The sequence below is a fragment of the Labrus mixtus genome, chromosome 6 (assembly GCF_963584025.1).
Source record: "Labrus mixtus chromosome 6, fLabMix1.1, whole genome shotgun sequence".
NCBI lineage: Eukaryota > Metazoa > Chordata > Actinopteri > Labriformes > Labridae > Labrus > Labrus mixtus.
Window position 1 is genome coordinate 31,002,989 of NC_083617.1, and position 14,783 is coordinate 31,017,771.

General features: G+C 39.3%; 1 protein-coding gene across 2 annotated transcripts in view; it reads left to right on the forward strand.

Annotated features, from left to right (window-relative positions):
* Positions 1 to 14,783, forward strand: part of dnajc12 (DnaJ (Hsp40) homolog, subfamily C, member 12) — a 97,064-nt gene that overhangs the window by 53,042 nt on the left and 29,239 nt on the right. For both annotated transcript variants that reach the window (XR_009673349.1, XM_061040960.1), the window contains exons 3-4: positions 12,782 to 12,921; positions 13,017 to 13,134. Coding sequence is in view for 1 of the 2 variants with exons in the window: in XM_061040960.1 (XP_060896943.1) it covers positions 12,782 to 12,921; positions 13,017 to 13,134 (258 nt within the window). In the remaining variant the exon portion in view is untranslated. The remainder of the gene's footprint in view (positions 1 to 12,781; positions 12,922 to 13,016; positions 13,135 to 14,783) is intronic.

Here is a 14,783-nt window from a genome sequence, read left to right on the forward strand (position 1 = left end):
CCCCCCCCCCCCCCCCCCCCCGACATGCACGAAGTGTGAGGGCCCATCATCACGGCTTGCGGTTTTAATTGCACATTGTATTCCCGTCTTGTTTTGGGGGGGTTATGGGTTGAGGAGTTTGTCTACAGCTTTGGGAAAGAAGATGTTCCTTAGTCTGTTTGTTCGTGTGCAAAAGGTTCTGAGTCTGCCCGAGGGAAGGGTGGTGAAAATGCCATGTCCAGGGTGAGATGTATCATTTTTGATGGATGAGGCTCGCTTGAAGGTGGCTCAAGTGGATGTCTCTGAGACATGGGAGCCAACAATCCACTGAGCCGTTTTGATGATCCGCTGAAGATCCTTCTTTTCTGCTGTAGTGCAGCTAGAGTACCAGACAGTACAGCCTTATGTCAGGATGCTCTCGATTGTGCAGCAGTAAAAGTTCTTCAGTAGATCATGTAGGAGTCTGTTGTGCCTGAGGGTCCTCAGGAAAAAGAGGTGTTGCTGTGCCTTCTTTACCAGGTGTGCTGTGTTCAGGCTCCAGCTCAGGTCCTCTGAGAGGTGCACTCCCAGGAACTTAAAGCTGGAGACATGGTCCACCTGTTCCTGGTTTATGTGCAGACTAGTGTGGAGTGTTTTTTTCTGTAGTCAATAATTATTTCCTTGGTTTTATTTGTGTTGAGGTGCAGGTTGTTGTTTTCACACCACACAGAGAATGTTTGGACCTCCTCTCTGTAAGCCGCCTCATCGTTGTTGGAGATCAGTCCTACAATGGTGGTGTTGTCTGCAGATTTGAAGAAGGTGTTGGAGCTGTGGGTGGTTGTGCAGTTGTAGGTGTACAGGGAGTAGAGGATTGGACTGAGGACGCAGCATGGGGTATTCCAGTGTTGAGGATGATGGTCGAGGAGATACCGTCTCCTAGCCTGACATCCTGAGGTCTGTTGGTGAGAAAGTCCTTGATCCACAGACAGAGGGGGGTTCCTAACTGCAGTGTTTGCAGTTTGCTAGGCTGGATGGAGTTGAATGCAGAACTGAAGTCAACAAACAACATTCTGAGTGTGTAATGCAAGTGAGATGGCGTCGCTGTGGATCTGTTGGTCCTGTAGGTGAATTGGTGTTGATCAAACCGAGTGCGGATGTGTGCTTTGATAAATGTTAGTACCAGTCTCTCCATGCATTTCATGATTACTGTAGTCAGGGCAACTTGCCGGTATTCATTCAGGCTTGAGACTGCTAATGTTTTTGGTACTTGGATGATTATTGCTATTTTCAGGCAGTTGGGGACTGTGGCTCGTTGTAGTAACTTGTTGAAGATTGGTGTGAAGACTGCAGCAAGCTGGGGACGCCATCTGGCCTGGCTGCTTGGCTGCAGTCTATATTCTGAGGAGGGTCCTCTTCACCTGATGGATCTGTAGGACGAGTGGCTGGTTGTTCTCTGAGGGTGTGAGGGGGGTAGCTGTTTCCTTGTTAAGACCCTGACACACCAAGGAGGCCGTCGGTCCGTCGATGAGTGGTCGTCACCCTAGTTTTAGCGGTGTGTCCAGCTCCGTCGCTACCTGGCGACCCCAGTTGGCCTTTTATTTTTACACATGTTGAATTGCCGTGACAGTTGGGGGTAGGAATCTCTCTGATTAGCTGTTCAGCTAAGCGAAACAGGAAAGCCAGTGCACAAGAAGACATACGAAAGCGCCTCTTCTATTCTTGTTTCACTAGTAAAACACCAAGGGCTGACAACGTCAGCGCCATTTTCTAATTTTTATCAGACATTATTTTCAATTAGAAGTACCTATATTACGAGTGTTGAGCAACAGTGGTGAGAAAATTGTATTCTCATATCACAACAACGGTATTTATGTTTATCTTTGTCCTTTTCTGGTTTCTCCTTTTTGGAATGACGATTACAGACTACCGCCACCTGCTGGCATTGAGAGTTATTGCCTCTCCCTCTTTACTATTTCTTTAATGTGTACTATTACTAACCTTGACCTACTTAAAAATGTTACTTATTATCCAACTTTAATTATATGGCTTCTTCAGTGAAGTTAATAGCTTCTTGTCATATTCAGAGTAGCCATAGAAAATTTAATGAATGAATAATTAATAGGGATGTTAATAATAAACTATATCACGGATAACCAACTAAAGGCCTTTTGGCTCATTGATACTGTTAAATAGGTAAAAGGCTTAAGTAAAAAGTTAACTTATAAAAGGAAACAAGCAAAAAAAGAAAGGATGTGGGAAGATTTCTCCTTAAACGGATGAGAATGAGATTATTTGTGAATTGTGCAATTCTGTTGTGAAATATAGCAAAAGTACAACAATTCGTTACAATTTGATTCAGTTCCATTCGTTCCAATCCCATGCAAATTCATTATTGAATCCATGTGATTTTTTACTTCATGGAACTCACAAAAAATAAATGTATAATTTCAAAAGAACAATTCCTGATGTTTCTTACTTGTCCAAGAGACAAAAGACTATACTATCTGAACAAACAAATATTCTGACATATATGCATTGTCTCAGACAAGGTGTCTATAAGTTTAACATAATATTGCTTTAGAATGAGCCCAGGCCATGATGTGCGGTGATATTCTCTGTAATGAATGTATGAAATCTTCACCCATCCTCAGACTGCATCTTACAACCAAGGGTGTTTCTAGGTTTCTGAAACATCTGGAGCTTAGCCCAGAGGGAAATAGCAAATATGCGCGGTATGTGCGTGCAGGAACTTTTTTGTATGCTTTATTGCGCATGCAAAATTTTTCATAATGCTTTACCTAAATAAACAAAATACGCAGTTTATTATAGCTTTAAATAACTACCTGACTGCTGTGCTGCTTATCCCCAGACATCTAAAGTTCCATTCAAGTTATTTCAGAGTAAAATGAATACAAGTGAGACAGACCTTACATTACCTATATGGATCTGACTGGGGATAGGATAGGTTAATTCACTTGAGGTGGTTAACAGTCTGGTTATGTTTTTAAACCATTTATTCTCTTGCCAGAAGGACTATCTAGAAGGACTAGGCTACTTTATTTTGAGATGCCCCTGGAATCCCCATGTTTCTTTCTAGTGTAAAGCACACGGGATATCCAACAAATAACTAACTACCATTAGTGACTAGAATAATTTCATCACTTCTAGACTGAACTGAATTAATGCATTCCATGGTTACCAGTAAATATACCAATAAATACCAATGGTAAAAATACCAATTCCCTTTGCCCAAACACAAAAGTACCTCATTCACGAAACACCAACAGTAAACATTCAGCAAAAGTAAACCTTGAGATGTTTAATGAGTCACACAGTCATGTATGTATTCTTTACATGTTTTTCTTCATTCATTTCTGTACAGTGTGTCTCTGTCTTAACCGTTACTCTCCACTTTACCTATTGTTTTTCCTCGTACATTTATCGTGTGCAGTATGTTTCTGGTCTTTGCCTTAACTTTTATACTTTACATATTGTTTTACTTCGTATATTTAATGAGTTACCTAGGTTATGACGGTAAATTTGACAGCGGTGCGTTCAGAGACACTCGGAAATTCCACAGTTGAATATGGAGATTTTGTTGCTCAGTTGTCATGCGGTAAACGAGGGGCATTCAAGCACCGTCGGAAAGTTGATTTTTTATTTTTTATTTTTTTATTTTATTGAATAATATCCGGGGCTTTAGCCCCAAATAAAACAGCCTAGTGACGCCACTGCTTACAACCATGCACTCAGTTGCTTAAAGAAACCCCAGTGGATTTGTATCTAAGAAAATGTGAGGAACAATTCAGTTTAGTGCTACACCAATTGCCAAAGCACAAGAAGCTTTGTATCGTGCTAGTCTTCGCATAGCAAAAGCCGATACCGCTTTCCAATGATACTGTTGCAGAGAATAGAAGCAATGTCAGAGGATGTTAAAAACACGCTGATTGAGCGTATTGAAAGTAGTGGTTATGTTTTATTCAGCTCGATGGGACTGCAGATGTTGCAGGTATGGCCAATTTGCTCGTTAACACAAGATATGAACATCATAGCACAGCTCAAGAGGACTTTCTGTTCTGTCAGTCACTTCAGACCAGAACTACAGCTTAACACATATTCCAGCTCCTGAATGCTTGTTGCAAAAGAATGAGCTCGATTGGGAAAAGTGTATTGGAGTGTGCACTGATGGCACAAGGGCTCTGACGCCACAATGGAGTAGAAGCGAAGTAGAAGCCCGAATTTGTGACTTTGCACCGGAGATAAGATGGACTCAATGCGCAGCATCCATCAGGAGGCCCTCGCAGTGAAGAAAATGCCCAAAGAGCTTAAGTTTGTACAAGACTCAGCTGTGAAAACAACTTCATAAAGGCAAGACTGATGCATTCTTGTGTATTTTGTGTGCACTGTGATGAGATGGGCAGTGACTAACTTCTGCTCCACACAGAAGTACGGTGGCTTTCAAGCGGGAAGGTGCTTTCGAGGCTTTTCGAGTTGCATGGAGGTCAACATGTTCTTACAGGACAAAACATTTTTGAAGGCACAGTGTGTCTCAGTCAGGTGGCATGCCCGTTGGATTTGGGGCTACAGTGATTTTGATGTATAGGACAAAATCAAGGCAATAATGAAAAAGACGGTTATTTGAAAACAAGGTCAAGACAGGTTATGTTTTAGCTTTCCCAAACTTGAAGAGTTTTCTGTCTGACAACGACCTGACCCTTGCAGATGAAGTCAGGGACAACATCGTTGCGCACCTTGTCTCTCTCATGAGAAATTGATGTTGGAGATTATAAATCATTACAATTTCTATGAAAATTACCTGTAAAATCAAAAATATTTAAGCTGTTTAAGGTGACACTCATCTGAAACACCAGAGGACAGTGAAATAAAACAGCAAACCACTGAGCTTTGGCAAAAAAAAAGTGAATGTTTGGAATGGTGGTGAGGCTGGCGGTGTTCAGGAGCGCTGGTACAATCAGAGTGAGATACTGGAAAAGGAAAAACAGAACAATAGTAAGAATCTCATTAGAAGTTGATACGTAGGTTGCTAGGAATTACATTTTTTGTGCAACTCAGGAAAAATTAGACCCGTTTCAATTTGCTTACAGGGCAGGTAAGGGGTTGAGGATACTGTAGGCACCAGAGTCACCTGGATGGTGGTGCAAAAAATTGTGCACGGTTGCTTTTTATCGACTTTTCGACTGGTACCATTGTTGTTATACAATATTACAAAAAAAATTAAAAGACCTTACTAATTTCTATATTACAAAGACCCAACGGTAATCCATCATAAGCACAGCATTAAGCAACATTTAGCAAAGTTAAAGTGGCAAGAAAAAACTTCCTTTTGAGAGGCAGAAATCTTGGGAAAAAACAAGACATGATGAACAGCCATCTGCCCAAACTGCACTGGGATTGAAAAATGGGATAGAGGAAGAAGCAGAAAGAAGGATAGGGACAAACCGGGGTGGGGGCAATGCACCAACGATCCAGAGGAACCTATGAGAAAAGAGAGCTTAGGAGCTCCCTGGAAAATATGTGGTGTAGCGTAATTAAATTATTAAGATGTTATATCTTTATTTAACCTCAGATTTAAGAAGGGGCACCACTTCCTGTTAAAGGAAGGAAATAACTTTAATGATATAAGTTAATTAATTAATCAGTCAGTTTCATATCTTGAAAGAAGCAAGTTCTGGAAATGTTAAACAAGAAAACACACAGACAAAGTCCTGAATTTTATGTGTAAAATTTAATATAAAAGGGGTAAACAATAATGTATAGATGAAACAGATAAAGAATATTCATTTTTCATTTTCATTTTACCTTTATTTATTCTCAAGAAATCATTGAGGGCAAGCCCTCATTTACAATGACGTTGAGAGTACAATTAAAACGAATAAGAGACAAAAAAGATGAAAAACAACAAAGACAAAATACATAGATTATAAGACCAGAAGAATAAGCAGTAAGCAGGTAACTACAGTTAATAACATTTACATGAGTACAGTGAGCTGTGATCAAGTTTTTAAATTGACCCATAGTAACCATTGTATTGAGTTTGAATGTGTTTTGTATTGTGTTCCAGGTGTGTGCAGCACAATAGGTGAAGGATGTTTTCCCAAAGTTCGTTTTTACATGTGGAACCGTTAACATCAGCCAGTCACTTGATCGAGTCTGATACTGATTATCAGCCCAGATTAATAAAGAAGTGATGTATGCTGGTAGATTACCCACAAGTGATTTATAAATAAATAGCAGCCAATGCCGTTCACGTCTAACTGTTAGTGAAGGCCAACCAACTTTATCGTACAGGATGCAATGATGAGTGGAATATTTATCACCAGTGATAAATCTGAGGGCGGAGTGATAAACTGTGTCTAATGATTTTAGGGTGGAGGCAGAAGCATGTCTATAAATGACATCCCCGTAGTCCAGAACAGATAGGAAGATGGCTTCAATTATTCGCTTTCTACTCACTAAGGGGAAGGTCACTTTGTTTCTGTACAAGTATCCAATTTTCTGTCGTAGTTTAGTGGTTAATGTATCAATGTGAAATTTAAATGAAAGGGATTGATCCAACCAGATGCCAAGATATTTATAATGAGGTACTCTTTCAATATTGTGACTTTCCAGAGTTGTTATATGCAAGTCATTGTCTGTGGTATTTCTGGCTCATGTAAAGAGCATGTATTTAGTTTTCTCTGCATTCAGTAATAATTTTAAATCAAGGAGTGCATTTTGTAATTTGTGAAGTGCTTCTTGTAAAGTTTCCATTGCTAAGTGTGCAGTCTCAGCAAAACAATACAAAACAGTGTCATCAGCGTAGAGATGGGCCTTACAATTTGTAAATACAGAAGCAATATTATTAATATAGATCGTGAACAGCACAGGACCCAATACAGAACCTTGTGGAACCCCTTTTGATAGTGGTAAGTATTCAGAGCGATCAGATTGTACAGTCACACATTGCAATCTATTAGACAGATAATTCTGGAACCATTTAAATGAGGAGTTGTCAAAACCAACATCATGTAGCCTCTGCAGGAGTATGGTGTGATCAACAGTGTCAAACGCTTTAGTTAAATGAACAAAGAGGGCAGCACAGTATTTCCCTTGATCAACAGCAGATACAATATTATTTATGACAAAGGTAATTGCTGATGTGGTGCTGTGTTTTTTTCTGAACCCAGACTGGTGAGGACTTAATACAGAATTTCTTGAAAGGAATGATTTTAGTTGATTATTGACTAATGTCTCCAGGATTTTAGAGAGGCTGGACAGTTTGGAGATCGGCCGGTAGTTGTTGAGTTTGTTTTTGTCGCCGCCCTTATGCAGAGGGTCGATGTGTGCTGACTTCCAAACCTGAGGGACAACTCCAGTGGTGATTGAAAGATTAAAAATATAGGAAATTTGTTCCTTGATTAGAGGGGCACAGAGTTTTAAAAAGTACGACTCTAGATTATCTTCTCCCCTTGCTTTCCTAATATCTATAGAGTGCAGAGCCTCCATTACAGCAGAGGAAGTGAAGGCCTGTATAGTAAATTTAGGGGAATGGTTGTGGGAAGTAGGAATATGAGCCAGCGGCCGGATATTAACAGTGTTTCCAGAGTACAATGTTTCAAACTGACTCCCAGAAGCAGCAAAATGGAGGTTAAAGGCACGGCAAATATCTGAAGTTTTATTTGTTTGGCCTTCATTTAAAGTAACATAAGAAGGGAGAGATGGGGAGGATTTATTTTTGTTTATATTCACTGCTTTCCAGAATTTTGATGGGTTTGAAGAGCAACTAGAAATCAACTCCTGGTGATAAGAGGTTTTAGCTTTTCTCAGTGAATATGTGCATTTATTTCTGAGTTGTCTGAATAAAAGCCAATGGGCTGCTGTGCCTGTCTTTCTTGCTAATGCCCAGGCTTTGTCCCTTTCCTTTAAAAGTAATGATAATTCAGTGGAGAACCATGGGCTTGATCTATCTTTAACCCTTAACTTTTTAAAAGGTGCATGCTTGTCAATAATTTCAAGAAATGTATTTGTAAAATATTCAAGTGCATGATCCACATCAGGTATTTCAGATGTTTGACATATATTACTGTTCACAATGTCATTAAAAAACACCTGTTCATTAAAATTTCTAAAATTTCTCTTGAGTACAATCCTGGGCTTAGATTTTGCTAGTCTAGCACTCCTTATACATGCCAGAGGACAATGGTCACTGATGTCTAGGGAGAAGACCCCAGAGGCTGTAATTTTGTCCCTTCTATTAGTAAAAAATTAGATCAATCAATGTTGATTTTGAGGGATCTTTCAAATTAGGTCTAGTTGGTTCAGTTATGATCTGTGATAGATTTAGATTGTCACACATCTCCTTTAAGCTCAATTAATCATTTGACAACCAATTTAAATTAAAATCACCCAAAACCAGGATTTCTGAAGTACTGAACTGAGAAAACATTTCTGTTAATTGATTAATAGCACTGGGATTAGCTGATGGTGGTCTATATACACCTAGCACAGTCAATGATCTGTTACAAGAGATTTGAATTTGTAGAGCAATACATTCAAACGAGTGAGGTATAGAGACGGTATTTAAAACAGTAACAGATATAAAGTCCTTTACATATATAGCCACGCCACCTCCTCGTCCCTCTCTGTCTTTTCTGTACAAGTTGTAATTATTTATTGCAACTTCCGAATCATGGATACTCTTTTTAAGCCAAGTTTCTGTCAGCACAAGGATATCTGGGTCAGTTTGTGATACAAGAGTTTTCAGATGATCTAATTTAAACTGAGCACAAAGACTTCTAATATTTAAATGCATAAAACCTAAGCCATTTCTTGACTTAAAAGTCTGTGGGTTAAATAAAACTTGCTCAGAGTCACAGGAGGGCCCACTAGCAGATGGCAATGGTTTTGGTTTAATTAGAACTAAGTTATCCTGGTTACAAAAACTTGTGCTGGGGATGAACTGGCAGTGCTTACGGACACTGGTGATGAGTACAGGGATGCTAAATACTGGAGAGCAGAGAGTGTTGATAATAGGGCTCACCTGAGAATCTAGATCCTGCCTAATTTCAGTGGAAAGAAGTGGCTTCATACAATATACAATAGTGTTCACCTGAGAATCTAGATCCTGCCTAATTTCAGTGGAAAGAAGTGGCTTCATACACCAGTAGAGGGAGCTAGGGAGCCATCTGGACGATGCCAGTGGTAAGGAGAGAGAGTTCCGGTCACTAGTGTCCAGGTGCGCAGAACGGCCAATTCGTCATGTGCATCCCGTGGAGGCGATGGCATAGAAAATGTTTGAGGCTAGCGCGTGGTTGCCTTGAGGATTTGGGTGGATGCCATCTCTATTAAAAAAGGATGCACGCTCCCAGAACATATTGAAGTTATCAATAAAAACAAGGTTGTTTGAGGAGCACACAGATTGTAGCCAGGTGTTGAGGCTAAGCAACCTGCTGAAGCGGCCTACACCTCGATGGAATGAGGGGATCGGTCCTGAGATAAAAACTGATTTTTTTGCAGTCCTTCAGTACATTAAAAAGATGATTAAAATCGCGCTTCAGTATCATAATATGATTATTATGATCAGGATAATGCAATTATAATGTATGGTGACATTATATATTTAGTAATGAGATAAGACGCGGTATTGTTTGAATGACTTGATCAGAAAATGGTCAAAAAGAAAAAGTTGATAAAGTAATTTTGGGATTCTATTTGGATTTAAAGGAGGGCTCTGAATAGACACGACTCAGGACTTAATCTTCCAACACCCCTTGCCACCAGCAGTCTTACTGTGAGATGTGTTCAATTGAACTCCGCCGGCTGGTCCCGCGTTTCAGTCTCTGGCAAGCGGTTCTTTTCAGGCCCAGAGAGGTCCACGGGCCAGATTAGATGCCTTAACAACTTGGTCGGAGTATGCAGCTGGGATGGAGATTGTACGTCGGTTCAGCCGTTGTCTCAGAAGCTCCAAGAGGATCCAACAGGAAAAAATATTAAAGAGTCTTTTGATACGTCGATTTCCAATTCAGATTAACCGGATGGCCATCTTGATGAATCCAAACTAAGTAATTGGCGTTCAAAATTGAAGAGCAAAGACTTTGGAGAAGAAAGTTCAAAAACCTTGCTTGAGCCAGAAAGAATTGATGTTCCAAAAATTGTGCGTGAAAAAGAAAGTTCGGCAGAGACTCGTCTCTACGGCACAAACTTAAAAGAAGTGATTCGGACTGAAGTCCAAAGAGAAGAGAGCAAGAGCTGAAGCTCTAAACTTCAAGAAACCAAAACTAAGAAGAACCAAAGATCTGAGCTCAGTGTGAACTCTTATCACATGGATGGGAGGAGGGGGGTCTGCAGGCAAAGAGGGGTGCCGCCCACGGGTGACTCCCATTCTGACCAGAGGACATTTGTTTAAACTAAACCGAGTTTACTCAATAAGATTAAGAATAAGAATCTAAACATATATACGTCACCATACATTCATTTTGATATTATTTCTATCAGATCCACGTTGATGTAGGTTCACGTCATATATTTAGACAAACATTTCTATCAGATTCATGTTGAGATGAAAATCACACCATCTGGGAACATCCTCAGTTAATCCCAGCCTGTAGGTGAAAAAAAACATGACATATTATACAGTCAGCATTCTTAATAAGACATATTAATAAGTAGGAAAAGAAATTGGTGTCTTTAAATAACACCTTCTATAGCTAATATCAAAGAGTATGCTTTATAACACGTCTAAATATATAATTATGAAGGTTACGTATTCATGGATATTCTAACACTAGATGGCAATAGCGCTCCACGTCAAATTCCTATTAAACATAATATAACTCTTATTCCTATTCTGAAGATCAGATTTTGAGTTTAAAAAGATGATTATAATACATTCAATGTGACAATTACAAATATCTAGATGAAGAAAGACATAAATGTTCATTTTGAAAATGTTCAGAATTGAAAGCTGTGGTTTAATTAAGTTCTTCAGCAGTCCTTCAACAGATGGTCAATTTTACGACTTTGCAGAGACTGGTTTCGGTCATAGTTCATGTCTTTGGGGTCAATTTGTAGATAGCAGAGTGTTCTGTTTCTGCTCGATTGTTTATTCCAGGTGTTGTAAAAGTTCATAATATCCTGTCTGAGAGGGAGACTTAAGTCATTGATCAGTTCCTTTGTTCCTTGGTAAAAGTAATGTTAATCCACAATCCTGAGTCCTGCAGGAAGAGAGGTTGTAAAACGTGTCTGCTGATAACAGCTACAGTGGTTAGTATGTTACATAGTACATGCAGATTTACAGATAGTGACATGCAGTAATATGATGGGAATGTGAAGAGAGGTGGAGAGATAGTAAGTCAAGGTGCCAGTTCCCCTGGCAGTCTAAGCCTATAGCAGCATAACTACGAGCTGTTCTAGTGCAGAGAAGCCAATACAGGAGTAATGTGGTCCCTTTTCCTAGTTCTAGTCAGTACACAAGCTGAGAGTCCGGTCGTAGGTATTCATGAAAGAGCTGGGTCTTTAGCTTTTTCTTAAAGGTGCAAAGGGACTCTGCAGATCAAATGGAGTTTGGAAGTTCATACACATCAATCTTGATGAGAGCAAGTAGGATCCAATTGTTTTTCTTTTGTTTACTACAGTATATGGTGTACTGCAGAGTGAAAGTAGAGAATTAGTGTGTGATTACTGACACAATCCCAGTGTTTGGTAACCAGCACTAACTTAAATATGAGCTAATAGCTAATATGAGCGTTGAAGAAGCAAATGGCAGCACTGACTTCTTTGCACAGTGATGTAGACCAGAAGGACGGAATGATGTCTAAGAGAGGGAAGACATTATCCATTAACCGATATCTTGAATTGGAATTTAGTAAAATAAATCCATCTCATATATTTTTCCAAAATGGTGCCCCCCTGTGATAAGGAGAGCTCAATCCTCAGTGTTTCAATCAATCAATCAATTTTGTTCTGGCAGGCCGTCAACCAACGATCTTGAGGAGCCTAAGAGAGCTCAAGAGCTCCCAGGAAAGTAGGTGGTTAGTGACTGAGATTTACAGATAGATAAATGCAGTAATATGATGTACTGTATATGCACAGAGAACGTTTAGATAAAAGGCCAAAATTATTCTCTTAATTGTTGTGAATTAATATATTGATTTCTATTTGAAACTTTTACATTTTATAGTTTTTAAGATATTGCAATTTAAACAGTGATGAGTTAACATTTACTGAGATGAGAAGAGAAGTTGCTTACCTCAACTTTCTAGCAAAGTTCAGCAAGCTCAGCAAGCTCTTTATAATGTTTGGTTTGAGAAAGTCCACAGTAACAAGATACCAGCCACTTTATAGATCAATCTTCTAAAGGGAAACCAAGTTCAAGACAACAGAAACAGACGCTATCTTTATGTGTGCATCGAAAGCAGCTTATTGAACATCAAGATGCCAGTGCACCTAAGGAGGATGAACCATTGGAAGTGACGGCCAGCTCATGCAACCTAGGTCTGCCTCACAAATGCAGTGGCATTGGTTCTTCTGTGGTCGGTCACACGTGAAATACATTTTCAATGTAAAATACTCAATAAGGTTTGAAAGTCATCTCTAATCTATGACCTAGCTATGTCACATGACTAAATCAACAGATGAGAAAAGTAAAATAGATTAGAATACTGGCTTAATCCTACATCACTAGTATCGGGGGAAACAAATTAGATCAAAATGTCTCTGCAGACCATGACACCAACTTTCTATTTTTATTGAATTTATATGCAGTTTTATCTGTTTGTTAGAATGATCCAACATGGAACTTAATGTTTTTCTTTTTTCCCCACAGTGGCAGATTTCCAAAAGCTACAGGAAGCAAAGGATGTTTTGTGCAATCAAACCAAAAGAAAAAACTACGACCTTTGGAAAAGAAGTGGTATTACTGTTCCATTTCTCAACTGGTGTGCCTTAAATGACTCTGTAAAAACGGTATGTAATACATCTTTTTGGTTTAGATTCATTAAAGTAGCCTCTAATCTCTATCATTTAGAAAAGCTGGTAACCAAACATATCGTCATTTGCAGTCAGTACACTGGGCTGTGAGAGATAGGAAGGAACCAATGTTGGAGGCTTCAAAAGCACAAGTCCCAGGCTCTGCCCAATCAGCAAGGACCTCTTTATGTGATGCCTTACCATCTTCAAGTAAGTCCATGTAAAACTGTTGTTAAATTATTATTTTTTTAAGTAATGTAAGGTATAGTAACTCAAATTATATTTGTGAATGCAAAACAACGTGAACCATGATAAATTAAAATATGATATGTAAGACAGTGTTAAACACCTGCAAAAGAGAGGAAATTACCTTGAATTTCCTTAACTGAAGTCAGTCAATGTGGCTTTGAATTTTATTGACAGCAAAACACTACCTGAATGAGAGAAAAATCTCTTTCCATGCTCATTATACTGTATGTACCTTAGGAAAACTTTTTTGGCTTGTATCTTCTCCTATACGGTTTGTGCTGGAAACTTCATTCCAACTGAAAATGGTATGGCGGGTTCAGGAGATGTGCACTATTACTTTTTTTGATTCTAAGATGTAAGTAATCTTTCATGAATATTTTAAATATTAAACACTAGAATGAATCCCAAGGGACACATCTTTAAAAGCTCATAACTTCAAAACTATGGGTGCTCAAGTATTCATTCTTTTTAATATAGTTCCTAATGGTAAAATGCTTAAAATAATAATATCATATCATAATATGATACATATAGCGTCACCATGTGGTGAGATATCAAGCATTTTGTTTGCCAACCTATGGTCAATTCAGAAGTACATCACTCTGTATTTTCCAAAATTTGCAATTAACTATTGCAACTCATAAAGTCTTTACATCAGGGGTGCAAACTTGTCACCTTTCGGCGAAATTCGCCGTTTTGGATCTCAATTAGCTAATTTGTGTGATTCATTGAGATGTGCAATAAAAATATTTGGGGAGTGGGGGGGGGGGGGGGGGGGGGTAAATCTGCGACGCTTTCGCAGCTGTCATGCTTCTTGCGGCCAGCGAGCACGGTCCCATGAACTTTAAGTCGTTTCTGATTGCTCAACACGGCCTGAAGAAAGTACTTCCGGGCCCTGCAGCCAATCATTGCAACGCGGTCGGCACGAACCTGTCCGTGTTGTTACAAAATCTCGGAGATGTGCAGCTGGGCGCTCAGACCCTCCGCGCCCACAGACCATTCTTGCGCCGACCGCGATTGCGCAATATCGACGCGCCGACCGCAAGAAGCATGAAACCTGATTCAATGAGTCGCAATGTGCAGCACATGGCTAATTTACATAACGTTATTTTTGTGGAAAGTTTCGAAGTCTGGCTAGCAAGCCAGCCTTTCTGTTAAACATCCTGTCTGATCATATTTACTGTTTGGTAGCCATAGATAAAGATGTTGAGAGACCCCCCGGACCCCCTTAGGGAGTTTGGATCCATGTCACCTTTTTCATCCCTGATGAGTTTGCACCCCTGTTACATTAACCATTCCAAAATTGGTACAAACATTGATTAGATACTCCACATCCCACAAATTTAAATGGTGTGCCTGTAAAGACAGTGAACACTTTACTGTAATCAGTACTGCAGGCAAAACATTTTCTATTTTGCTATGTTTGATCAAATTTTCCACTGTCATCAGGAGACTATCAAATTATTGTTTGACTTTTTTCAAAGTTTTACTGTCAATATTTCGAAAGCATTTAAAGTTTAATGATAAAAAAAATAGTTTTTCCCTTGTGATTCAGTGCCAAATATAGTGAAAGTGCATGCACAAACACTGTCTTTACTGTGGTGCAGTGG